General features: G+C 39.1%; 1 protein-coding gene across 2 annotated transcripts in view; it reads left to right on the top strand.

Annotated features, from left to right (window-relative positions):
- Nucleotides 1-419: 419 nt before the first annotated feature.
- The window catches only part of TRPM7 (transient receptor potential cation channel subfamily M member 7), a 53,527-nt gene continuing 27,762 nt past the window's right edge, over nucleotides 420-26,184 (top strand). The window contains exons 1-7 of one of the 2 annotated variants that reach the window (XM_083371006.1): nucleotides 420-697; nucleotides 19,036-19,115; nucleotides 19,599-19,637; nucleotides 20,136-20,334; nucleotides 21,821-22,034; nucleotides 22,741-22,865; nucleotides 23,881-24,052. In XM_083371006.1, the coding sequence (XP_083227132.1) occupies nucleotides 695-697; nucleotides 19,036-19,115; nucleotides 19,599-19,637; nucleotides 20,136-20,334; nucleotides 21,821-22,034; nucleotides 22,741-22,865; nucleotides 23,881-24,052 (832 nt within the window). In that variant the 5' untranslated portion in view covers nucleotides 420-694. The remainder of the gene's footprint in view (nucleotides 698-19,035; nucleotides 19,116-19,598; nucleotides 19,638-20,135; nucleotides 20,335-21,820; nucleotides 22,035-22,740; nucleotides 22,866-23,880; nucleotides 24,053-26,184) is intronic. The other variant, XM_083371007.1, reaches the window with a different exon arrangement.

The following is a 26,184-nucleotide window of genomic DNA, read 5'->3' as shown; positions in this document are numbered from 1 at the left end:
GGGGACGAGAAGGGCAGGGGGAACGTGTGCACGGCAGAGGCTCTGCGTGTCTGCGTGTATGTGTGAAGACAGACACACGTGCGTGCCTCACACAGCCGCCTGCCGCTCGGCCCTCCGCGGGCATAAAGCAACGCAAGCCCCACCACAGCGACACAACAGCCCCAAAATCACACACAACATGCCTCCCCCCCTCCGCCTCAGGCGGGGCTCAGCTAGGCCGCGCGGGCTGCTTCCCCTCAGCAGCGGCGGCGGCGACGCGAGGGAGGGAGGGCGGGCGGAGGGCGGCGCGAGCTGACGCGCCAGGCCGCGGCGCTGTTGCTGCCGCCGGCCCAGTCGCACAATTATGAGAAGGAGCCACCAGGCCGCTCCAGCCCTCCTTGCCGCCGCTGCCGCCGCCGCCGCCGCCGCTCTGGAGCCCCAGCCGGAGCCTGCCGCGAGCCGTGCCCGCTGCCTCGGCGGCCGCCCCCTCCGCAGCCTCCCGCCACGGCGGCGGCCTTCTGGCGTGGAGACGACGACGACGACGACGCCGCTCGCGCCCGGCCGCCCCGGCCTCGCGCCGCTGCCGGGCTCGGCGTCCATAGATGGAGACAGGCCCCGCCGCCGCCGAAGCCCGAGCCGGAGCCGCCCGGCGTGAGCAGAGCCAGAGCCGCCGGCCACCAGACAGCCCCGACGCCGCCCGACGCCCCTGAGGAGGATGGTGAGGCCTCCAGGCCGGCCTCGATTCGCGGCAGCGGCGTTAGCAACCGGGCGGGGGCGGGGTGAAATCGAGGAGACCCGTGTTTGGGGTGGGGAACGTGGGAACGGCGCCTGGCGGTTGCCCAACTCGCCTCCTTCCCTTCCCCTCGGACTTCCCCGCCCCGCAGATTGGGCCCCATATGGGAACTGTAGTCCAGGAAGGGAGAGGTTGGCGATGGGGGGAATCGCTGGGGGGGGGGAATTGGGATGCACTGGGGTCTGTTAGCAGTTAAGGCAGCCTAAATGAATTCGTTTTGTTTTAAAACAAAATCTGTGTCTTAGTATAAGGCACCACTAAATAACAAACCTATTCAAAGTTGCTCCTTCCCTTGGAAAAAGAGCAGGGGAAAAGAGGGAGCAGCCCCCTTTCCCAAGGCATCAGGTCTCCCCTTGTCTTCTTGACTGCTTGAACTGGGCTTGGCAGGCTGTGCCAACCTTGCAAACTGGGTTACCTGCATAAAATAGGGTTTAATTTGCAATGTGCCGATGTCTCCAGAGAATAGTCCTGGATGCCACCCGGTTCTGGGGTTGGGTGGCCACACGGGCAGAAGAACTGCTTCGGAGCTCTGGATGCCGGTCATGTTAGATTAGGTAGATATATATCCAGGTTTTTTCTGATGTCAACAATTCAGAAACCCATTATTATTATTATTATTATTATTATTATTATTATTATTATTATTATTATTATTATTATTTTAAATAATAATGCAAAACACAACTTGGTCCTTGGTGTCATCTGAGCCCTGGGCTAACACTTAAGTTTTATTTTATGATAAGGTCCTCAAGGAATGCCTCTTAAAATAAACCTGGAAATTTCTTCTTGTATCTGTAAGGCAGGTTTGGCAGACGTTTGATTTTATTGGGATAGATGTCTGTACGGGTTTCGTTGAAACAAAGCTTTGGATGTCCAGCAGAAACCTTTTTTTTGGGGGGGGGGACGGGACAAGGCTGAGAGCTGAGTTTCAGCACGTGTTCAGAACATTTTGTTGGGATCAAATTATGCTCAGTGAGGTTTGCTTATCCTGTGTGGAGTAAATTACAATAGGCTGGGTTCACACTCTTAAGTTCAGATGGAACAATTTGTATTACTGTTTGATGTGAAACATTTATCCGCCTTCTAGGCCTAATTTTCTAGACGGTCTGTTTAAAGAAATTACAGGATGCCTTGAATTCTTCTCACTTGAGGCCAGTGGGGTAGAATTCTCTCACTTCTTTGCATTTGGAAAAGTAGTCTAATCCCCATAAATGACAGTTTAATGATCTTTTCCGTCAAGGACTTTTACCCCTCCCCATGGGAAAGGGGTAAAGACTCACAGGCTGCATCCCAGAAAAGACTAAATGAGTTTTCTCCTGCCAAGTTCTTGAGTAACTGTCCAGCTTTGCAGTAGCATGTTTGAAAGCGTGGGTTTTCGTGCTTTCCATGCCCGTAGGTTCTCATCTGAGGTGAACTTTGAAGAAGCAGAATCGGCTGGTTGATTGTAGGATCAGTTAACTGACCTGCCCTTTCAAATGTGTTCAGGCTAAGGTCATTTTCTAGCTGACAGGGCTTTCAAAAGTGTCCCATGTTCAGCTTCCTGCTGAAGGGAGCTTCAGAGGTATAGCTTAGTCTGGCTGTTAGCGGGATGTGACTGGTTAAATTTGTCTGCTGTATGTATTTTTCAACTACTGTTATAACTGCCAACACCCACCTCTTACCCAATTTGATAGCTGAAACTTTTCATAAGCAAACTTTCCCACGTTAAGTAAATAATTTATCGTAAGGGACAGGAAGGATTATTTGAAGTGACTGTTAACCTTGCCTCTGTGTATTCTGTTGACTTTATAGTGGAGAGATTCATAAAAAAAAGACCACAGCTGAGTTTATCTCTTGACAGTATTTCTTATCCCTACAGAATACCTTGAATGTTTTGTTGAGAAGAATTGAAAGATAATCAGATTTAATTATCATATGCCTTTACCGGTTTCAAAATAACTAACTTGTATGGATTTGCAGGGGTGTCAAACTGCCGGCCCATGGGCCGGATGCGTCACGCAGAAGCCGCACCCATCCCATTGCTGGGCAAAACACTCCCGATACGTCGCGCGACGTCACGTGATGTCGCGAATTTGACATGTCTGGATTAAAGGAATCATCAGAGCCTCCCAGTTCTAACACAAATGCTCAGTTCTAGAATTCACCCAACAAGAAACTTTGAGAGCTTGTCGCATCCTGATAAAATCTTCAAATAACCCCATCAAACCTACCTACTTAAAAGAGGTGCTGTAGAGAAAAAAATGCATCAACCCCTTCTTCATGCAGTTTAAGACATACAATACAATAATGAAGATATATTTATTTCAGTTCTAGTAGCCCTGCAATCCTTTGAAAGAGGTACACATCATTTTGAAAGCTATTAAAGGAATTGTAGAGTATTCTCAAAACGTGAAGATTCCACGATTAGATTTCCAAGTCATGCTAAGTCATAATGAGGTTTAATTTTGTTTGCCTTAATTTTGTGTGTGAAGTTAACTGTTGTGGTTGGTAAACTTGGTTTAAGGTTGATGGTGCAAAACCAACCAGTAGTGGTTTATTCAGTAAATCCTTGTTAAGCAATCCTTGATTTGCAAAGTGGGGCAGAATAGACAGTGGAAATGTAAACAGGGCAAGGTAGTCTTCTGTCTAATGTGATCTGAACAAATTTTACTGGCACACTATTATTCTTTTTCCCTGGAGGTTCTTAAAATAAGCATGCTTAATAACAGACTATGTTGATTGCAGATAGGAGATTTTATATTTTAAGGGAAAGCAAAAATGTTTAAGCTGAGCTTAAAGATAATTTTGGAAATAGTCACTTTTGGTTAATTATAGATCTCTATATATCTGTCAGAGCCTTTTTTTCCACAAGTTAGAAAGAAGTGGCTGTGTTTTCTTGACCAAACCAAAAGTGATTTGCCATTCTCTTTAGTTTCTTTTTACTTTCCAGTTTAGCCTATACAAGTATTAACCAGAGTTATCTTTTTGAGTTGAAGCATGGTGGGCCAAGTACTGTCACTTCTTGAGATATGTGAACAAATTCTCCAGTTATTATTAATTCATATTTTTCCTGAGGCCCATTTGTTTCCCTGATGTTGAATGTTCAACACAATTCTGTGTTATAAAACCTTTCTTTCTTTATTTTTTTTTAATTTTAATTCCATTTATATCCCACCCTTCTCCGAAGACTCAGGGCGGCTTACAAGCTTAGCAGTAGCCTTCATTCTGTATATATGCCTGCTTATTAGGGCTTTCACACCCTCCCCAAGCGGCATTATTTGAGCTATATAAATATTCAGCATCTTTATGCTTCAGTTTAAGACGTTAGCAATATATGCTATTTTTATCTAGTCATTTTTTATTGGTACTTCATCAGTAAGTTTTGCAATATGAAAAATTGTGCTTAGAACCAACCTCTGGGGATTCAGAAAGATTCAGATATTAGGGTTGTGTTAAGTTGAATGCTACCATTCTTATTATCTTGAGTAATGAAAGTTTTAAAAGAGAAGTATGGGAATTTGTTTTCTTGAATATATCCTCAAATCTTAGTAGAGAAAAATTAGAGCTTGCCGATCAAGTACAATTACATATGTTAGTAAGTTCCATCCTGAGAAACATTATTTTATAACATCACTGCAGCTATTCCATAAATGCAGCTCCATCTGTAGAACTATGATTAATGCATCATTTGCGTAGATGATCAGAACAGCTTCAAAGTTAGGTTATAAATATCAAGCAGCAGATCTTTTTCATTGTTTTTATAACTATTCTTTTGTGTAGAATAGTTGGTGTTGGGCTTCAAATAGCCAATTGCTTTAATTTCAGTTCTTAACAGTTTACATTGGGATAGTTCATTAAATTTTCTCTTTGGTGTGGCCGTGAGTCACCACTTGTTTATGTAAAGAAAAAAGTAATTACAAAGCATGTAGATTTTTAAAACAATCAACCAAACAAAGAATTAAACAGATACATTCTGAAGTGTCACATTCCTACATTTTCAGTGTTTGTTAATAGTTTCTAAACATTTCTACTAAAATAGTCAATAGATTTGGCAACTGCAATATGACTCAAAAGTGCTTTCCCCCCCCCCTTTGGTGAGTATAGAGCATTATTATTTTGTATAGGCTTCAGAGTAGGCATTGCAGGATCTATATTTAACACTCCCAAATAATGTAAAATGTGCTTTCCTTTAAGTGGTTATGATTGAATTTACTTTGAATGAGAATTGAATTTAATTGAATTTACTTTGAATGAGAATTGAATTGAAGTCATATTTTGCAGTTAGTTTACAAGTAGTTATTTTTGACAAGCCAAATAGATGTGACTTGTTTCACTATCTCCTTAATGTTATTCTGTCAGCAGCCATGAGTATTTGCATTCAACATATGCAGAGTCAATACATGCAGTTAGAAGGGGAAGGTAATCAGTATGTGTCTGGGTGACCTAATCAAATAGATCCAAGCAGAGTAAGAAACTTTTTGCTGTAGAGAATTTTACATACAGCCCTTTGGTTTGTTCTCCGAGCTTGGCGATGTAGCTGCAAACATTTCATCTCCCATTCTGTGATGACATCACACAAAAAGGTATTTTAAAGGCCAGGTCTCTGGCAGATGAGCACAATTCAAAGCGCACTAAAGATGCCCCACCCCCCAAATGGGGACAAAATGTTTGCAGCCAAATCGCCAAGCTCAGTGATCAAACCAACAGCCCGTCTACCATCCTGAGCTACTAATATTCAACACATTTCAAAACCTGAATATGCCGTAATTTTGTAGTTTCTAATTACTTCGGCTGTTGAGTAAGAACTCCATTTTTCCTTCCTAATAATCTTTTTATCTATTAGTCAGACGCAAAGATTTAATAATGGAAGTTGGCAGTGAGACTGGGTTTTGCATATTTCCCAGAATCAGTTATTGTCTTTCAGATCAAATATCCTTGTTGAGCAACTCCTTTTGCAAGAGAGTTGAGCAAAGAGGAACATTTGATTAAAAGGGTAAAAAAAAACACTCCAAGCAGTACAATTTTAAGAATTTTCAGTTTATAGCATAAGAAAAGGGCATAATTACAGCAAATCATCTACTTTAGACTAACTTAGCAGTTTCTAGTATGCAGTATTAAGAAAAGAAGCTTTTTGTGTTTTGCACATCGATACCACAGAGAAAAAAATTGCCCTGGCACATTTTTTTTAATGAATCAGCATGAAGCCATCCTTCTGTTCCAATTTCTGTTTTCCTTTATTTTCTCTTCCCAATTTTTACTCAAGAAGATTTTGAATAATAATAATAATAATAATAAACCTGCTGAGGCAAGAGGGACAGTAATTTTGCTTATTTGCTTTGATCCCAAGGATTGCTAATGCTTTTTGAATCAGCCCTTAGAGCTAAATGTTCCATTGATCTTTTCTTTTAGCAAAGGTTAAGAAGTTTACTCTGATGTTACTACAATCATATTCTGAGGTTTTTAGTAATCTGATCAGCACCACATCCTTTGTAGATTCCTCCTGCAGGGTTGTCACACCTAGCAGAAATACTGTAGTCCACGTTAATTTCCCCCCCAAAAGTTTTTCTCCCCTCTCCAATCAAGGCTTATGTGAGATAATTATAAATATACTTACGTACTTTGTATCTTTGCCTTAACTTGTGTAAATCTTGTGAGTTATAAGCACATTGGCTTTCTTATTGTTTGATTATATATGCCTTCCTGTAAGTTTAACTTGTCCATTATAACAACTTCTGTATTTCCCCCCCCCCCTTTATTTTTGACTAAATGATATGTGTTGTATCCCATTTAATTTTTGTTGCATTATATTTGTGGATCTCTTAAGGCACAAAACATTTTGTTAGGATAGATGCAAATTGTGGAAGAATTTACGGGGTAAACCAGTTAGGAGGAATTATTCTGGATATATCAGTTTCAATTAATCTTCATTCTGCCTTTTCTACATGATGAATCATGCGTCTTTTGGCATAACACTGGAGATTAGAATGAAGTACAAAGCTCAGTTATTCCAATAGGAGTGTATAAAGATTTTTTTTACATGTGGGTATTTTTTTTTAGTAATACACAATGCCCCCTGCTATACTTAAATATTTCTGGCTTTAGAACTGTTTAGGTGGCAAATCCAAAATTTCTGAGTTGAGCTTTGCTCTTTTATAGCATGGTAAAACTAAATCCTTTCCAGGCATAACGGGATCCCCGTCTCACTGTAGTTAAACATTTCCACTCCTTCCTTTTGATGCTTAGCTTTAACTACAGTACAGGTAGTCCTCGACTTTACGGTCACAATTGAGCCCAAAATTTCTGTTGAGAAGCGAGACATTTGTTAAGTGAGTTTTGCCCCATTTTACAGCCACAATTGTTAAGTGAGTAACATGGTTGTTACGTGAATCTGGCTACCCCATTGACTTTGCTTGTCAGAAGGTTGCAAAAGGTGATGACGTGAGCCCAGGACACTGCGACCGTCCTCAGTATGAGTCAGTTGCCGTGCGTCTGAATTTTGATCACTTTTAGTGCCGTCGTAACTTTGAACAGTCACTAAATGAACTGTGGTCAGTTGAGGACTACCTGTAGACCAGGGGTGTCAAACTCAATTTCATTGAGGGCCGCATCAGCATTGCGGTTGCCCTCAGGGGGCCGGGTGGGTATGGCCTGGGTGGGCGTGGCCTACTGGGTGGGCATGGCTAGAGTGGGTGTGGCCTACTGGGTGGGCGTGGCCAGCTCTACATCGTTGGCATTATGGGGGCCTGGGCAGGAGTGGGACAGATCTGAGGGTCTCTGGCAGGAGGAGGGTCTCTGGGCCAAGGCAGTGGGGGCCGTTCCCTCACTGTTTCCAGGATGGCTTCGCGGGCCACATGAAACCACTTCGCGGGCCGGATCTGGCCCCCGGGCCTTGTGTTTGACATGTCTGCTGTAGACGATTTCATTTTGTATTGCTTATTGTGCTTACTAGGGTTTGCAATCGAGTCTTCCTTTCTGCTTTAAAATCCAGTTGTGAAAGCAACAGGCACTGCACAGTACTTAATTCTAGTGGAAGAAATGTTCACGTTGGAAGGGACGAGGCCTACACAGTGCACATCCACAGCAGGTCTACTGCCAGAGCTCATGCTGATACTGTGCCTATTGCATTTTTTAAGATTAGGGAAAGGCACGAGTGGAGTCATTGCCAACTGTTTTAATTCAGATAATCCCAAATTCATCATTAGCAATCGCGCTTTATGGTGTTTTAAGTCACTAAAATTCTTCCTCTCTGGGCAGCCAAGGAGCAGTTTCTAGGCGTGCATACCCAGAGGGAAGTAAAAGATACGTATGAAGTAATCCGAGATGCACGCTCAACGTATGCTCACTTGCTGTGCTCTGATCTCATAGTTTAGGCAAGGCAATAAAAGGAAAAAGGAAAAAAAAACCTTGGCAGTTAGAGGTGTAAGTTTGGTATCCAACCCATAGCTTCTCCTTAACAAGTTTCACCTTTTGCCTTGTGTAAAAACTTTGGAATCCAAAACTCCCCAGCCAAATTACCTTGATCGTAAACTTTGTAATTCTGTTGCCTGTGAGCATTTTCTTCAAGGCATTACATTTGAGGCTTGGGAAGTTTTTGAGTATGATTCAATTACACACCCTCCAAATAAGATACGGGATTGTTTGGAAATACATCCCGTATTCAGTTTATTTATTTATTATTTATTAATTTAATTTGTATACCGCCCTTCTCCCGAAGGTGAACAGGGCAATACATATTAAAAAACAAGATACAAAAATTAAAAGCGATTAAACAACAATGCCCATGAATAAATTAGTACACATTAAAAAAGTTAAAACAGATTTATAAAACCCAACCCCATCCCATCAGGCCAGGCCAGCTTGTTCAAAAAGGTAGGTTTTGAGATCGCGCCGGAAGGAGCGGAGGTCAGGCGCCATCCGGAGCTCGACCGGAAGATGGTTCCATAAAAGTTACGGTAGTTATACAAAGACAGATCATCACCTGCATTTGTTAGAAACGGGGAGCTGGTGGTTGGAAAGCAGAAACTTCAGGCAATGTGGCTGCTACTGACCAGTTGCAACCAGTTTACAGGCCAGCTGACTTGTCTTGGGGACATTAAGCCTAAGAGGAGATGGTGCATGATTCCTCCTCTTCTGCCTCTAACATGTAGCCCATGTAGGTGGCTGAGCCCGTGTAGGTGTTTGTTTTTGCGGGAGATGCTAAGCCAGTTTAGATTACTTTATATTTGTGTCTCATAGCGTTCTGTGTCCTGTTCTATGCTGTGCTTCTTAAGGTAAAAAGGTAAAGAGGTCCTTGCGGATTTTACTCGGCTAGTTGTTGCCAACTATCGGTGGCACTGCTCATCTCTGTTTTAGTGCCATTGAGCCAGCGCTGTCCGAAGACACTTCCACGGTCATGTGGCCAGAGTGACATCACGGAACGCTGTTTCCTTCCTGCTAAAATGGTACCCATTTATCTACACTCATTTGCATGCTTTCGAATTCTGTTCGGTTAGCAGAATTACAGGAGACCATAAAAAGAGATATTGTTGGATGCTTTCCTTATGCATTCATTGTAGCTGAAGGAGAGCTTCATATTTCATGAGCGTCAATTCTTATCTTTTTATTTATTCAAAAAATTCAGAAGCTGCTGTGCTTGATATTATGATGCCTTTTTATTGTTTAATCATAAAAAAGGTACCACTTGCGTACTGTTAAAAATCTGGCATTGTTGTCTAGTATCTGTCAAAGACGGAATTGTGACACGAGCCTTTTTCTGATCTTTATGGAGATTGGTATATAAGGAAGCATTTTTTAAAATTAAAAGGATTAACCTTAATCAACCCTCATCGTTCTGCTTATATTTGGTGATTTGTGGCAATCAAAATTAGTATTTTTTTCAATATATATTAACTTACTTGTTGTTTGCCTCCAGTAACACAGTTAACAATTGTGCAGCTTTTATTGTAGCAAATTATGCTCATAGAAATGGACCCTTTTAGTTCCTTATATTTAGTTTTTGTACTTAATTAAAATTAAATTAATGTAATTATTTAAAATGCTTATTTCAGTTCTAGTATTAATTTTACCCTGATAAAAATCTTATAAAAGGTATCAGGTTAAGAGATAAGTGTGAAAGATTCCGTTGCTGCTTGTTTTATTTTAGCACAAACCCCAGGTGCTTTTTACAGTTTTGATCAGAGCCAAAATTGAGAGGAATTTCCATATGGTGGTCCTCAACGTACGACGACCGTTGACCTCAAAATTTATGTAGCTAAGTGAGAAATTTGTTGAGTGAGTTTTGCCCCATTTTACGACTTTTCTTGTCACATTTGCTAACTGAATCACTGCAGTTGTTAAATTAGCAATACGGCTGTTAAGTGAATCTGGTCTTCCCCATTGAGTTTGCTTGTCAGAAGATGGCAAAAGGTGACCATGTGACCCCAGGACGCTGCAACTGTCACAAATGTGAGTCAGTTGTCAAGCATTCAAATACTTGTATCCGAATACAAGTCACATGACCATGGGGATGCTGCAGTGGTCATTAGTGTGAAAAAGGCTCGTAAGTCACATTTTCAGTGTCTTAACTTTGAACAGTCATTAAATGAACTATTGTAAGTCGAGGACTACCTCTATTTGATTTTGTGTAAAGCTACTAGACAAAAATGGTTGAAAGGACCAAAACAAAGAACGCTGTGAATTTTAAACCCGTTGAATTGATAAGTCAGGAGATTTCTAAGTATTGCTTCTGGCTTGGGAAAACAATTTTATTGGAGATCATAAATCATCTTACGAAGATTGTTACATTCTCATAGTAGTGGCGGGGGGGGGGAGGCTTAAAAGTGTCCCTAATGGGGATTATTCTATTTGAAAAGTAATTATAGTGGATAAAGTTTAGAGTTAAAAAAATTAAAACTGATTATTTTCTTTTAATTCTGCTTACATCTATAGCCTGAATGATGAGCACCATTCTGATACAAACCCAAATATTTGTTAGGGAATGGATATATTTGGTAACTAGCAAAGTTTTTATATTATCTGTTTTTGAAGATGGATACAATACAGAGAGAGCTCTGTATTTATTTATTTATTTGTCTCCAAATGTTGCCTTGCAAAGTTGTAGAAGAGAGAAGTCATACTCCTTCAGTAATGTGTATCTTTGGCTGTTTGGCTGCAATTTCATGCAATTTAACCAACTTGTGCAAATAAGATATACTAACATTTTAGAACAATGTAATCAATGATGTTGGAGGAGATCAATTGTCCATACCCTATTAAATCAGCCTCTATATTTAAGTTCTTGTTTTTTAGCATACCACTTAAACCAGGGGTCTTCAAACTTGGGCCTTTTATGACTTGTAGACTTTAACTCCCAGAATTCCTCAGCCGGGCAGGCTGGCTGAGGAATTCTGGGAGTTGAAGTCCACAAGTCATAAAAGGGCCAAGTATGAAGACCCCTTGACTTAAATAAACTGTGCCAGGATCAACATAGAACCTCTTGTTCTGGTTTCTCGAAAAGTGAGGAAAACGGATAGTGTATTGTTTCTTCTGTCGTTATAGAGATTTACGGCACACTGCAAAGACTCGCTCTTCAATAGTTATAATCAAGATTGAATTCTAAAAAAAAATGTGTTTAAGTGTTTGTGCATCTGCTTTTTAGTGCATCATCATAATACAAGATAAGGGCTTCTGAGCAATAATAACATAGCTTTCTATCTAAGTGGTAAGCATGTTAAGGAGCAGCCGGTTTTAAACACTTCCTTATTTAGGTTTTGAATTATAGAGATTTGCACCCAAGGACACCTTTCGTACCTCAAAAATGAGCCTTTTCATTTTCTGTGTTTTGAAAATGTGGGTATTTTGGTTGCTTGCATATCTTAAAAGGCCTGTAGCAAATGAAAGAATGGAGAAATGCATGTTCTAGACTGGAAGCAATCTGCCCTTGCTTAATATAGGTAGTTATCGACTTACGACCACAACGGAGCCCAAAATTTTTGTTGCCAAGCGAGACAGTTGTTAAGTGAATTTTGCCCTGTTTTATGACCTTTATTGCCACTGTTTTTAAGAGAATCACTACAATGATGAAGTCAATAACATGGTTGTTTGGTGAATCTGGCTTCCTCCTTGACTTTGCTTGTCAGCGGGTCACAAAAGGGGATCACATGACCTTGGGACACTGCAACCGTCATAAATAGGAGTCAGTTCCAAGGGTCTGAATTTTGATCACGTGACCACGCGGGATGCTGCAACCGTCATAAGTGTGAAAAATGGTCGTAAGTCACTTTTTCCAGTGCTGTTGTAACTTTAACTGTATCCATTACTAAACAAAGTGTTGTAAGTAGTGCAAATACAAGTTTGCAATATTGGTCCACAAGGAAATTGATGCTTAGCAAGTCTCCAGGATGAGAAAGTGTCCTAACAATGACGTAGCAGTCTCTACAAGTGGATTAGTTTATCTTCCTTATTTTGCACCTGAGAATCAGAGTGTGGTTCTTGCAGACACTTTCATAAACCCGGTGCCAGAATTTTCTAGAATGAGCAAGTGTTTTCCCGTAGATAAGCAGTTGTTCTTGTTTGGCTCCTGATGGCATTACTGATTAAGCAAACTAGGAAGAGATTGTCCAAGTTAGATTCCTGACTGGTTTCTGACTGCATTGCAAGGCTTGTACATTTTTTACAGTTGATAATACAGGTCCTCAACTTACGACCACAATTGAGCCCAAAATTTCTGTTGTTAAGTGAGACATTTGCTAAGTGAGTTTTGCTTCATTTTATTACTTTTTTGCCACAGTTGTTAAGTGAACCAATGCAGTTAAGTTAGTAACCTGTGTCTTAAGTGAATCTGACTTCCCCATTGACTTTGCTTGTGAGAAGGTCGCAAACAATGATCACTTGACTTTGGGACATACCAATGGTTATAAATATGAACCGGTTGCCAAGCATCTGGATTTTGATCCCATGATCATGGGATGCTGCAAAGGTCCTAACTGTGAAAAATGGTCATAAGCCACATTTTTCAGTGCCGTTGTAACTTTGAATGGTCACTAAACGAATTGTTGTAAGTCAAGGACTACCTGTTGAGGGGCAAACCAAAGGTCCTAACTTGGGTATAATGCTATAAAAGTGGATGAAAGTTCCTAAATTATTTGACTACTGAAACAAGCCAGGTTAGAGCAGTTGCTTCAGGTTGCACTTAATCTAAATTCAGTTTTATTTCCTAACTTCTGTCCTCCGTAGATTTCATGATTAATAAGAATTCTTGAAATTGTGTATCTGACAGTGCAAATCATATTTTAGTAACTTCTTGGATCTTGCTGTTTGGAAGATCGCTTTAAATATAGCTTCGTACAGGAGCTAGCTAGCTAGTACTTCTTTGTCTTGCTTAAGACTTAGTAATTATAGGAATAGGTAACCTTGCATTTGCCATGGCAGCAAGGCACTGAGGCGTCTGTTGGGTTTGTTGGAGCCTAGATGTTTAAACAACTGTAGGAAATACATAACTTGATGTTTATCCTTCTGCTATTTTCTCTGGTCCCAAATGAAACAAAATTGTTTTGAAAATACAACCAATTTGGAGTATGTATATTTTTTTTTTAAAAAAAGCTTGAAATGTTGGGGCATTTTAAAAATAAAATAAAATCAGGCTTTCTTAGTAGGTTGTTTCCAAATGCACAAGCAACTCAGTGTAGTTTTTTACACGCAGTGTTCCTTGAGGTAGCACCTTCAAAAGGTTTTCCTAATTAAGAGGGATCTCAAAAAAGTTAAGATTTTGCATCACAAAATAATCAAACTTCCTTTTTCATTTGTACCATCGGAGGCTAAATTCTCACAGTAAAACCGGTGATTGCAAAGAAGCACGAAATGTTATAAGTCAGGCATTCTAATACCTTAACAAACAATATTATATTAATTTAATTAATATCTTAATTGTTTTTATAAATGGAAGGTAGAGGTGTACTGAAACCATTTGGACTTCCAAATGTCCCATTCTAGCATGGGAAGAGCTAGAGCTAGCCTCCTTGGAAATGTTCTTACCGTATCAAAATTGATCTGACCTGGAAATGAGCCATTCTGATCTTTGTTGTGCAGTTAACATGGTCTGTTTCTACACCAGATGGCTTCTGACATGGCTGTTCCAACATGTGAACATTCTGATAAGATTGGAACAAGATGTTTTGGGGTCAGGACATTTCAGCCTTGAAACTTTTTCTAAAGCACTTTGACGGGATGAAGGATAATATCTGACTGTGGGCAACTTCCTCCTCTTCCTGCATATTTCCTTGCAACAAAAAACTCCACACTATTTGGGACCCACAGACTCTTATATCTTCCAGGATAAGATGGGCAACAAAGTTAGATGATTCCATTCTGTATATTGATATTCATACTTTAAGCCAGTGAGATATGGTTAGTTTAGCATAACACACAAAAGTACAAATATGACAACACCTTTTCAACTAAATGCCATTGCTAGGTGAGGTTACAATGGGTATTACAGACCACCATGTCTGGTAGTTGGGACATTGCAAAAAGCTAGACTTCCCATGGGTGTTCAGAGTTTTCACAAACTAAATTACCGGTAAGCTAGTGTTGATTGTATATGTGTAAAGCCAGGATGAGACTATTTAAAGGATAAAAATATGGAAAAAATTGCATTGCTAATGTATACTGTTTGAGTATTCCTGAGAAAAGGTCTTTTTGAAATAAGAGTTATTTATCACAAGGAAAATATCTATTAGGAAGAGAATGCATAATACCGTTCTGGGACATTTCTGGAGAAAATGTAACTCCCTAGATCAGGGGTCAGCAACCTGAAACAGTGAAAGAGCCACTCGGAACCGGTTCCCTCACAAAAGGAAAAACTGGGAGCCGCAAAAAATGTGTGCGCATGTGCGTACATGCGCAGAACAGGGTTTGACTGAAGAGTGGAGCCAAGGCGAGATATGCACCTACCCTGCATATTTGAATTGATTGGTTGAACTTTTTTAGTCCCACTTTTTTTTTTTTTGGACTGCACATGGCAGAGGACTGGGAGCCGCAGGAGTTGGCTGAAAGAGCCGCATGCGGCTCCGGAGCCGCAGGTTGCAGACCTGTGCCCTAGATATTACACAGGTCTCCTTGAGAAGAAATTCCTTGCAAAGTACCAAGTGTACATTGTAATCTCTGCTAAATTGTTCTGTTTGGACTATTGAGCAAGGAATAAATGCTGCTAACTATACTGTATACTGTTTGAGTATTCCTGAGAAAAGGTCTTTTTGAAATAAGAGTTATTTATCACAAGGAAAATATCTATTAGGAAGAGAATGCATAATACCGTTCTGGGACATTTCTGGAGAAAATGTAACTCCCTAGATATTACACAGGTCTCCTTGAGAAGAAATTCCTTGCAAAGTACCAAGTGTACATTGTAATCTCTGCTAAATTGTTCTGTTTGGACTATTGAGCAAGGAATAAATGCTGCTAACTACCTACTTTATATGTGTGAACTTAGTTTGTCCCCAGGTGCTCAGTTTGTAAATGAGATTCAGGATGATGGGAAAACGAAGTCTGGAATGTTTGCCTTGCAGCTATTGCTCTAGAAACCTCTTGTAAAATGAGGTGTTACAGTCAACTAGCTATGGGTCACAGCTCTCTCCCATGATCACCATGTGTTTGGTTAATCAAGTATTTTTGTTCAGTTAGGCCTTTTGCAAATTGGAGAAATTCATGGTTTTGTTAATGTATCCTTGTTTACTGTCCGAGTTGTGGCGATCTTTTTTTAAGATAACCTCTATATAGTGTGTGATTTTACATACGTATTGCAAGAAAATGCACTGTTCCTCATAATACGTTTTCTTAATTGAAAAATTAAGGTCAGGTTTTGTCACTTACACTGAAGAACTTTACAATTGAAATGTATGCTTTTTTTTTTTGGCCTAAAAGTTGTGTGGATATCATAAGAGGTGTACGCATGTGTTTTTAATATACGTGGATTGTATATTTAAAAATATTTGTTAATCTACCTATATCATATGAAGATTGTCCCAGTTGTACAACCCCAGTGTTCAACAAAATAGAAATTGATTGAAGCAAGCATTACTAAGCAATATTCGTATCTAGATGAACACCCACAATTTGGTCCATTAGGTTCCAAAACTCCATCAAATCGAAAGACTTTGCAAAATGCAAGGAAGGAAAGTATATTATACCATATTTTCCAGCGTATAAGACGACTGGGCGTATAAGACGACCCCCCAACTTTTGAGATGATTTTCATGGGTTAAAAAGTCGTCTTATACGCCAGAAAATACGGTATATATTTCTAAGGGAAGCTTTCACATACAGTATGCAGGGTCTTCAAACTCGGCCCTTTTATGACTCATGGACTTCAACTCCCAGAATTCCTCAGCCAGCATGCCTGGCTGAGAAATTCTGGGAGTTGAAGTCCATGAGTCATAAAAGGGCCGAGTTTGAAGACCTCTGGTATAAGGGGTTTCCAAATTGAGAAGGAAAATTGGTGTGAGACAGAAAAATGTGGTATATCTGATTGTAAAGGTCATTCAATCTTATTGCATTTGAGGAGTTTGTTTACAGAGAAGAAAAGGGCTACACTTATATACATGCTGTATCCCCCAGTGACTTCGTTCTATTTTTCTTTGGGGAGGAAAAAATGAGACAATGAAGAACGTTGGAATATTGGCAGAGACATGTGGAGGTTGAAAGTAGCATCTCAATTGCCCCAAGTTTTACATCAGTGATGGGGACAGGGATTTTAGATCACCTTGTGATTTTGTTTGCAGTTGTGACTTTTTCTTTCTCCATTAATAAGTTGGAGACACAAACATCCCATTTGGTTTGTAAGTTCCTGTTGACAGTGCAATTTCATGCGTGGTTTTTTTTGAGGATAAGCTGTAAGAAACTCTGGCATTTCTGAGTAAACATGTCTACAATTCCATTTAATTCAGACAGAGGAAACATTTTATCCAATGCTGCCTTTTTGCTCTTTCTCCTGATTCGAACATGATCTTTTCTGTTACTGATCTGACCTCTCTGCTTTTCTAGATAGATAAGGTGACCCAGGGTTGAATGGAGGTAGTTTGTCATAGATATCTGACTTGTAGTGCTTGCTATTACATACTCCATTACACTTAATATACGTTTGAATAACTGCCCAATACAAGAAAACACTGTTTGCTTATTCATAAGGCAATTTACACAGCGTGAAATGCTGCAGTAATTAATATAAATGAATAAATTGCCATGGGAAGGATTTGTCTTTTGAATAGGCTCAGTCCTTGATGATAGAATAGCAATACATGTCTGGATTTGCTGAGAACCATAAGTCAAACTTGCAGATGAATGACTGGCATGCTGTCAAACTTTTTCTAATGTTCATCTATTTTCTCCTGCTGTTGGATGTGTCTGATTTTCAGACAACTCCATTTATGACTTGTTTCTTGTATTATATGAACTAGGAACTTAGGTCTACCGGTAATACAGTTTCTGAATCTTGTGAACAATGCACAGTCATCTTCCTAAACGTATAAATGGGAATTCCTGCTTTCTGTTCCATATAAATAGAACTGATGGTTACAGAATATAGTTGGATTATAAACAAACACACATGTGCTATAGTCTAATCTCAGAACTCTGGATCAAACATCTGTTATATTTCAGTGTTTATTGAAGGGCTCAAATTGATTCGTTGAATTTTTTAATTGCCATTCTTGGATGCCAACCGGTGCTCAGTTATATTAATTAACCAAAAATTAAATATTAGTGAATTTTAAAATATTTTCCTTTAACAAAGCATAACCATCAGTCACCAAAGAACAATTTTAACGTAGTATGGCAGAACATTCATGTTAATTTTAATGTTTTCTGACATATCCATTCTCTTACATCACAGACTTTAATTTCTGGAGTTATAGTTAAATAATAAGGGTACATTAAAGAGAAAACCCCTTAAAATACGAACTTCATTTAAATGCAATAATAGAATGGTCCCTATAATGTAATGTTAAATTATTTTAAGGTCTGATCTCATCCTGCATTTTAGGCAGCAGTGCGTTGTTATAACCTGTCATCTCTAAAACCTTAAATTAGAGTAAACTTTGTGGTATAAGATTGATCCTCAAAGGAGCCTGCTAGTAGTTGCTGGGCATGGATTTCTGCAAAGACAAAATAAGGTGGACCTTGTATCTTGATCAGGTATTTTAAAAAAATATTTTGCTAGCTTTATGATTTTACCTTTTTCCTTTTAATATTATACAAATACCTAAGATACCTAGAATAATAACTATATTAACAGAGTTTAACATTCTTCTTATGTTTAGAGATGAGAGGTTTTAACAGCATGCCGGTAAATGTTGGTGGAGACTAACTTGCCTATCACCAGCTTTTGTCTTTTTCCCCTAAGGAAATATACTAGCTAAGTAAAGGTAAACTTGTTGGGTACGTTTTCACTTGAATGCTTGGAGTAAAACATTTAATTTTTAGTTAATCAATTTCTAGGGAGTCGTCCAGCAGTTGGTTTCTTGCTTACAATCCTGCCTTAAACATCCTATTTTTGTTTGATATAATGGGTTGTTTGTGAGATTTTAGCTTATTTCAGCCTCTTATCAACAAATGAGCTGTTGATAAGAGGTGGTTAAATGCCTTACAGAGATAAAGAGAAAATGTAACAGGCATTTTGTATTTGAAAGCAGACCGATTTTTCTTGTCTGTTCAATGTAACCCTGTTAATGGTAAAGTAGTAATGTTTGTGCTAAATTGTGAGTTGTTTACCAATTGGATGTCTTGTGTTTCTCTTTGCCTATTAAACATACTGTTAATTTGAAAAGTCAGATGAAATTCAGATGAAACAATCTCAAAGATGTTTATAAAGTACATTTATTGGAAAACTACAGTTGTGTTTTGCACAATATCTGGATGGGGAGGATTTTGAATTAATCTCTAATAAGAATTAAATATTCTTATTAAACCAAGTCTCAAAATATCTGTTGCAAATATAACTTTATAGGAAAATAACAAATTAAAACTACTTAAGCTTGATTTTTAAAAACTTCAGATTGTGTTGCTTCATAACAAATTAGTTAAAACACATTTTTACCTTAAGAATCAGATATTGTACGCAATAACTTATTTGGCAAGATTAATCTATTTCAGGTTAACGAGGCCTGAATTGTATATGCTTGAACACTGACAGGGGAGAGACATAGTTAGACATTAAGTTACTGAGAAATATGGGCGATAGATCCCATGGAAAAACAACTCTCTGCAACTCCACTATTGCCTTGGTATGATATTTAAAACATTTTATTTTACAGTCCCAGAAATCTTGGATAGAAAATACTTTCACCAAACGGGAATGTGTCTACATAATACCAAGTTCAAAGGATCCTCACAGGTAAATGAAAAGAGATGCACAAATATTGCAGCTGTTGGTATCCGCTTCACAATTAAGATTTAAGCATTCTCATGAGGGATCTGAGAGGTCTATTAATTTCTTCAGTAGCAATTTGGATTTAAGAAATTTGAAGAGGAAATTCTATGGCATGAAATGGGAATGCTTTAAGAATTGGAAAATAAACAGGAACGTAAAAAGAGGGGTTTTTTTCCCTTGAGGTTGGGATATAATTGAGAAGAAGGAATTACGATTTTTCTCTTAATTTGTGCTAATTTATTGAATATATCCCACAGCTGGAAACAATACCATTTTTTGTTTTGCTTACATCATGTTTGCTGTGTTTTACTCTTTTTCCTGTTGTTCTGTAGTGAACAAAAATAATCTTTTTTATTTAAAAAAAAGTCATATGGTATCCTGTTTTATTAATGTACTTTTTGAAACTGTGACCAGTTTTAGATTATCTTTTTACATTTTTAATCTTAGATGTCTTCCAGGATGTCAGATATGTCAGCAACTTGTCAGGTAAGTAGTTTTGCATGAAATAAAATATTCTTAAAAGCTAGGTTGAATAATACAAGTAAAATATCTGTAAGCTATAGTCTGTCTAAAGAGTCTCTGGGAGCAGAAATAAGTCAAAATGTAGAGAAGGTTAAATGAAAAAAGGTGTTTACATGAAGAGCATGGAGAATGTAGGCATGAATTAAAAGTGAGCAGTAGACAAAACTATCCCTGCTATCCTAGCATTCAAGCCCTTAGATATTATCTCTCTTCCTAATAGCATTATGAATCTTCATTCTACTGCAGTTTGATTTCTTTAATGTGACCTCTGAAAGGGGAACTTCTTCCCAAGTTTCTGAAAAAAAAATCGGAATTGCAGTTTTCAGAGAAAGAAAGTATCTGATTTAAATTTGGTGGAAGTTAACAGGTTGAGACTGTGAAGTACAATGAACATATCCTGCGGCTTGTAATGTTACTGCAATGCGCCTGTCCAGTTTCCTGAAGTGACGTTCCTGTCCTTAGGTGCTGCTGTGGTCGCTTGGTACGGCAACATGCGTGCTTCACTGCAAGCCTGGCCATGAAATACTCCGATGTGAAACTAGGTGAAAACTTTAATCAGGAACACGAGGAATGGTCTGTAGAGAAACATACAGAGCAGAGTTCAACGGATGCTTACGGTATAATTAATTTTCAAGGAGGCTCTCATTCCTACCGAGCTAAGGTTTGTACCAAGAGTTTTGTTTGTCTTCTCATGGTGGAGCTGATGAGTGCTTCTGCAATCATCTTAAAATGCAATATCAAGTGAAGATTAAAATAGGAGCATTGGCCATCCAAGCCAGAAGTGACAGGGAAGAAATAGATGGGAGTTGAGTCAAGTTCTCATACGACTGAATTGCCCTTCCGTTTAAAATATTATCTAAACTCTTTTGTCTTCTGGTAAGCTTCCATGGATGGGGCTAACAATTATTTATACTTCCATCTTTTGAACTGGATTTTATATCCATATCAGTGGCTATTAATTGATCCATTAATATGGATGTTACATTTGTCCATTTATTTAATGCAGCATTTCAGTTTTTCTTTGCATTTTGTTGATTCTGATAATTCAGTGAAATGGAGGCATAATTGAAGCACTTCACCTTATTCCAGGAGTGGGGAACGATGGCCCTTTTAATGACTTGTGGACTTCAACTCCTGGAATCCCTGAGCCAGGATGGCTAGCTCAAGAATTCTGGGAGTTGAAGTCCACAAGTCATAAAAGTGCCATCGTTCCCCACCTCTGCCTTATTCCATTTGTTTATTCTTCATACTCCCTTGTAGGAAGTTCATGTCCGTATATGCCCGCACAGACAGACACACACTTAAATTAGTCATTGGGATGTGGGCATTTATTGCTTAGTCACCATGCTGAACTTCATGATCTAAACATATTTAAGACAATTAATACAGAAACAACCCCACTGACAATCTTATTTCGCAATATATTTTTTATTTTGTGATAAAAGAAAACCTCTCTTGTTAGTCTTGTGCAGGGGTAGGCAACCTCGGCTCTTTTATGACTCATGGACTCATAGCTGACGCAAGAATTCTGGGAGATGAAGTCCATGAGTCATAAAAGAGCCGAGGTTGCCTACCTCTGGTCTTGTGTCTATAAAAACTGAAGGTTTTCGGTAACTGTGCCACAACCGAGAAAACACTTCCTCCTTCCACTGTTTTTTTTATTGCACCCAAAACATAGAGAAAGTGCTACTTCCTCCAGTGCAAAAATTCCAGTTGTTGAGAAGTCATCATATATACCTTGAACTTACACCAAACGTATTGTGGAAGCCAGAGAAAGTCTGTCAAAATTGGTATTCTTAAATGCTATTTTGAAGAGAATTTAGCTTATCCTTATATTTTAAGTCTTAAAGTCATTGGTGTATCACGCTGAGCTCCATTTTATTTTAACCATTGTTTGTTAACTAAGCCTTTATGCCTAGATTTGCGTTATTAAATTATTAACCCAGGGGTAGAAATTAGAATGGCTTGTATTTGTAGAATATGCTAAACCACAATCGAACAAATCATTTTATGAATCCAAACATATCTCTGAAAACATTCATTAGAAACTTATCCTGAATCTGAAGGAGTCTTTCAGCTGTATATTTGTGTGTCAGTGCAGAAATTATTTTACATATTTTGCTTGTTTCGTTCCCTTTTTCTGACAGTATGTACGATTATCATATGACACCAGGCCTGAGGCCATTCTCCAACTGATGCTTAAAGAATGGCAGCTGGAACTGCCAAAACTAGTTGTTTCTGTACACGGAGGGATGCAAAAATTTGAGCTTCACCCACGGATCAAACAGTTGCTTGGGAAAGGCCTTATTAAAGCTGCAGTAACAACCGGAGCCTGGATTATAACTGGAGGGGTGAACACAGGTGATGCCTTGACTTGAAACTTATTTTTGATCCACATGTACAAGACAAGTGGTCCTGAGTCGTGTTACTGTTTTGATGTCACAATGAGTCAGAACTTCTTTTAAAGGTCCATGGAGGTAGCATATTTGGAACCCTGGGATGACACCGAGCTTGAGAGATAACATAGATAGTCCTCGGCTTACGGCCACAATTGAGCCCAAAATATCGGTTGCTAGGTGGGTTTTGCCTCATTTCATGACCTTTCTTGCCACAGTCGCTAAGTGAATCACTGCAGTTGTTAGATTGGTAATACGGTTATTAAGTGAATCTGGCATTCCCGTTGACTTTGCTTGGTCGCAAAAAGGGGATCACATGATCCCAGGACACTACAACCGTCGTAAATATGAGCCAGTTGCCAAGTGTCTGAATTTTGATCACGTGACCATGGAGATGCTGCAACGGTCGTAAGCGTGAAAAACAATCCCTTTTTTTCAGCGTCATTGTAAGTTCGGTCACTGAACGAAAGTTTGTAAGTATATTAAGTATATACATTCTCGTGATCAGAAGAGGGGCGAAGCTAGTGAACCAGACTAGGGAGAGGATGAAAAGGACTGACAGTGAATTGCTTTTTCATTGACAAGTATTAATTAGTTGTCTTGTATGAACCAACGTACTGAATTTTGTGGAGATTTATTCTCAATGCACGTGTACTTTTGTTCTTGCGTAGGAGTTGCAAAACACGTTGGTGATGCTCTCAAGGAGCATGCCTCCCACTCATCTCGAAAGATTTGCACTATTGGAATAGCTCCTTGGGGAGTGATTGAGAACAGAAATGACCTCGTTGGGAAAGACGTAAGTTCCTAAAATCATTGTATGTGCTCTTAACTGGGGATGAAAATTGTTTATTTTATTTGTTTATTCGTTTGTTCAATTTACATGGCTGCCGTTTTCAAACAAGCGATTCTGGGTCACAAAACATAAAACCAATTGAAACCAATGAGAAAAACCCAATGAGAAAAAGTAAATATAGCTGAGAAAAATTATAATCCATAGATAAGCAGGAAACAGGGTCCGTAACACGCTTGGGACCCCAAGGCCCAGCACATAACCAGGCCATTTTCCTGTTCGGGTTTTGATCTGAATTTTTAAGGTTATAAAATGTAATTGTAAAATGAATGGGGTTGAAAGCTGGGTTTTTTTTGCAGAGAGTTTACACTTTGTGTTAGTTAACAAACTGGTACAGTATATCAGAGCAAAGCAAGATACTTTAACAAAACTCTATTTTGGACACATAGAAGACTTTGATTTTGCAATAAATATTTTAAAATGTGAGGGTGAAGGTTTGTTCTCCGAGCTTGTGGGTTGGTTTCTAAACGTTTCGTTAGCAGGCTGAGTAACATCTTCCTCTTAAACTCCGCTGAAGATGTTACCTAGCCTGGTAACGAAACATTCGGAAACCAACCCACAAACAAGCTCAGAAATTGAACCTTCACTCTCCATCCGAGCTACAGATATTCACCACTATTGCAAAAAAAAAAGTGTCAATGCATTGGAGTTTAATTGTAATAGTCTTTCATCATCATCAGGCATTCAATCATGTCTGACCCTTGACCACTCTGTGGATCAGCAATCCCCATGCCCCTCTCTCTCCATCACCTCCATCAGATATAAAAGTGGAACAGTATTCCACTTTTGAATAAAGCCACCTGCAAGTTCATCTTGTATTGCCATTTCCTTTTCTGAAGAACAGAGGATTGGCCCTTCACTAATTGATAGGACGATCATTGGAGATTGCAGTCTGTTGTCTGTTTGAAAGAGCAACCTTGATTTATTACACAGGAACAGATTAATTTTGTTTTATGTTTAGGTTGTTGCTCCATATCAAACTCTGCTAAATCCTTTAAGTAAATTAAACGTCCTGAATAATCTTCATTCCCATTTCATACTGGTGGATGATGGCACAGTGGGAAAATACGGAGCAGAAGTGAAATTGCGGCGAGAACTGGAAAAAACAATCAGTCAGCAACGAATTCATGCAAGTACGTGTGGTATATGATTATAATGATAGTATTGAGTATTATAGGGATGCGGTGGCTCAGTGGGTTAAGCCGCTGAGCTTGTTGATCAGAAGATCGGCAGTTTGGCAGGTCAAATCCCGAGTGCCGCGTAACAAAGTGAGCGCCTGTTGATCGTCCCAGCTTCTGCCAACCTAGCAGTTGGAAAGCACGTAAAATGCAAGTAGCAAAATAGGGACCGCTCCAGTGGGAAGGTAACAGTGTTCCGTGCGCCTTTGGCGTCTAGTCATGCTGGCCACATGACCACGGAGACGTCCTCGGACAAGCGCTGGCTCTTCGGCTTTGAAACGGAGATGAGCAGCGGCCCCTAGAGTCGGAAACGACTAGCACGCATGTGCGGGGGAACCTTTTACCTTTACCTTTTTATTGAGTATTTATTTTAATGTGCATGAAATAATATGACTTTCAAGCTAGAAGGTGGGTGATAAAGTGGTAAAGGTTTTATGGAGCTTGTGTAATAGTAGGAACTGATTTTTTTAAAAAAATTGTTCTACTTGCGGAAGGTCAATTCACATATATTCATTGGTAAGACATGCAATGCATCTATTTCAATTTCTCAAATAGATTATGGTAAAACTTCGATAGTGCAATGTTTTGTAATTATAAAAAAAATTGCTGTGAAAAATGATTGCGTATTTACGGTGTTTGGGTTGCATTTATGCTGACTTAGCTGACTGTGGTAAAACCACACTTCAGACCTTGTGCATGATTACCTATATTTAAAATGGGTGCTGATCAACTTTTGACTTGTTTGTGCAATGAAAGGCAAATGTCGAGGCTAGTCTATGTTTCAATTCCATGGGAGTCTTGGGTCCCGGATTTTATTTATTTATTTATTTATTTATTTATTTATTTATTTATTTATTTATTTATTTATTTTTATATACCGCCCTTCTCCCGGAGGACTCAGGGCGGTGTAGAGAGAAATAAAGTAAGAATACAATAAAAATAAAATTTTTTAAAACCCAAATCCTTCAGGCCAGGCCGGCTTGTTGGAACAGATAAGTTTTAGTCCATGTAGCATTTGAATAAGTCTTCTTTCTTTTTTTCTTTTTCTATTTTGGTTTTTCTATATATATTTAATATTACTAAGGTTTGTTTTATCCTATATAAGCTAGAGAGTGATGGATTTTAGAGTTTAAGGTTGTTAGTATATGGTTGTTTATGATTGTTTTTTTTATATATACCTTGTATTTAGCTCTGGGAAGTCGGGGGGGGGGAGGGGGGAGGGGGGAGAGGTAGGGGGGGGAGGGAGAAGGGAGGGGGAGGGGGGATTTTTAAAGAAAAAATTGTATGTTAAAACTTTTCAATAAAAAAAAAGTTTTAGTCCACCTGCGGTACCTTGGTTCAAAAGGTTTTGCCCTCTGCTGCACCGTTTCACCCAATTACAGGTTACAGGAAAGAGAGTTTAAGTATAGAAAGGATTGCAAATGTATTTCACCTTTCTGCCAGGTTGTTCAAGGCAGTCACTGTAGCTTTCCCACATGTTCTTTCATGTGGTTGTGAGCAGCAGCCGGGCCTATTTAATTTCTGCAAACCCGAGTGGTTTTTCAGGCTTTTAAAATGATATAATGTGTTCAGCTCTCCATAGTCAACTATACTGGAAAACCGTGACCTCTCTGGCTTTTGTAAATCTTTTCATTATTTTATTTATTTTATTTATTTATTTTATTTTAATTCCATTTATATCCTGTCCTTCTCCGAAGACTCAGGGCGGCTTACAATCTAAGCACAAATCAATGTGCTTAGCAATAGCCTTCATTCTATGTATATGCCTGCTTATTAGGGCTTTCGCCCCCGCCCCCCCAAGCGGCATTATTACAAAGTCAGCTTAATTGCCCCCAACAATCTGGGTCCTCATTTTACCTACCTCGGAAGGATGGAAGGCTGAGTCAACCTTGAGCCTGGTGGGACGCGAACCTGCACTAATTGCAGGCAGCTGGGGTTACTTAAGGAGGCATTAGCCCACTTGCTCCACCAAGGCTCATCTATTCATTTGCATTCTACTTTTTAATGCCTGTTCATGGTTCTTTTTCTTTGCCTACTCATAACATTCATTGAAATATCTCAGCAATATTATGTACGTGCTTAAATAT

The sequence above is a fragment of the Vipera ursinii genome, assembly GCF_947247035.1.
Source record: "Vipera ursinii genome assembly, chromosome: 11".
Lineage (NCBI taxonomy): Eukaryota > Metazoa > Chordata > Lepidosauria > Squamata > Viperidae > Vipera > Vipera ursinii.
Note: the sequence above shows the minus strand (reverse complement) of the source record. Positions and strands in the feature narration are given on the sequence as shown.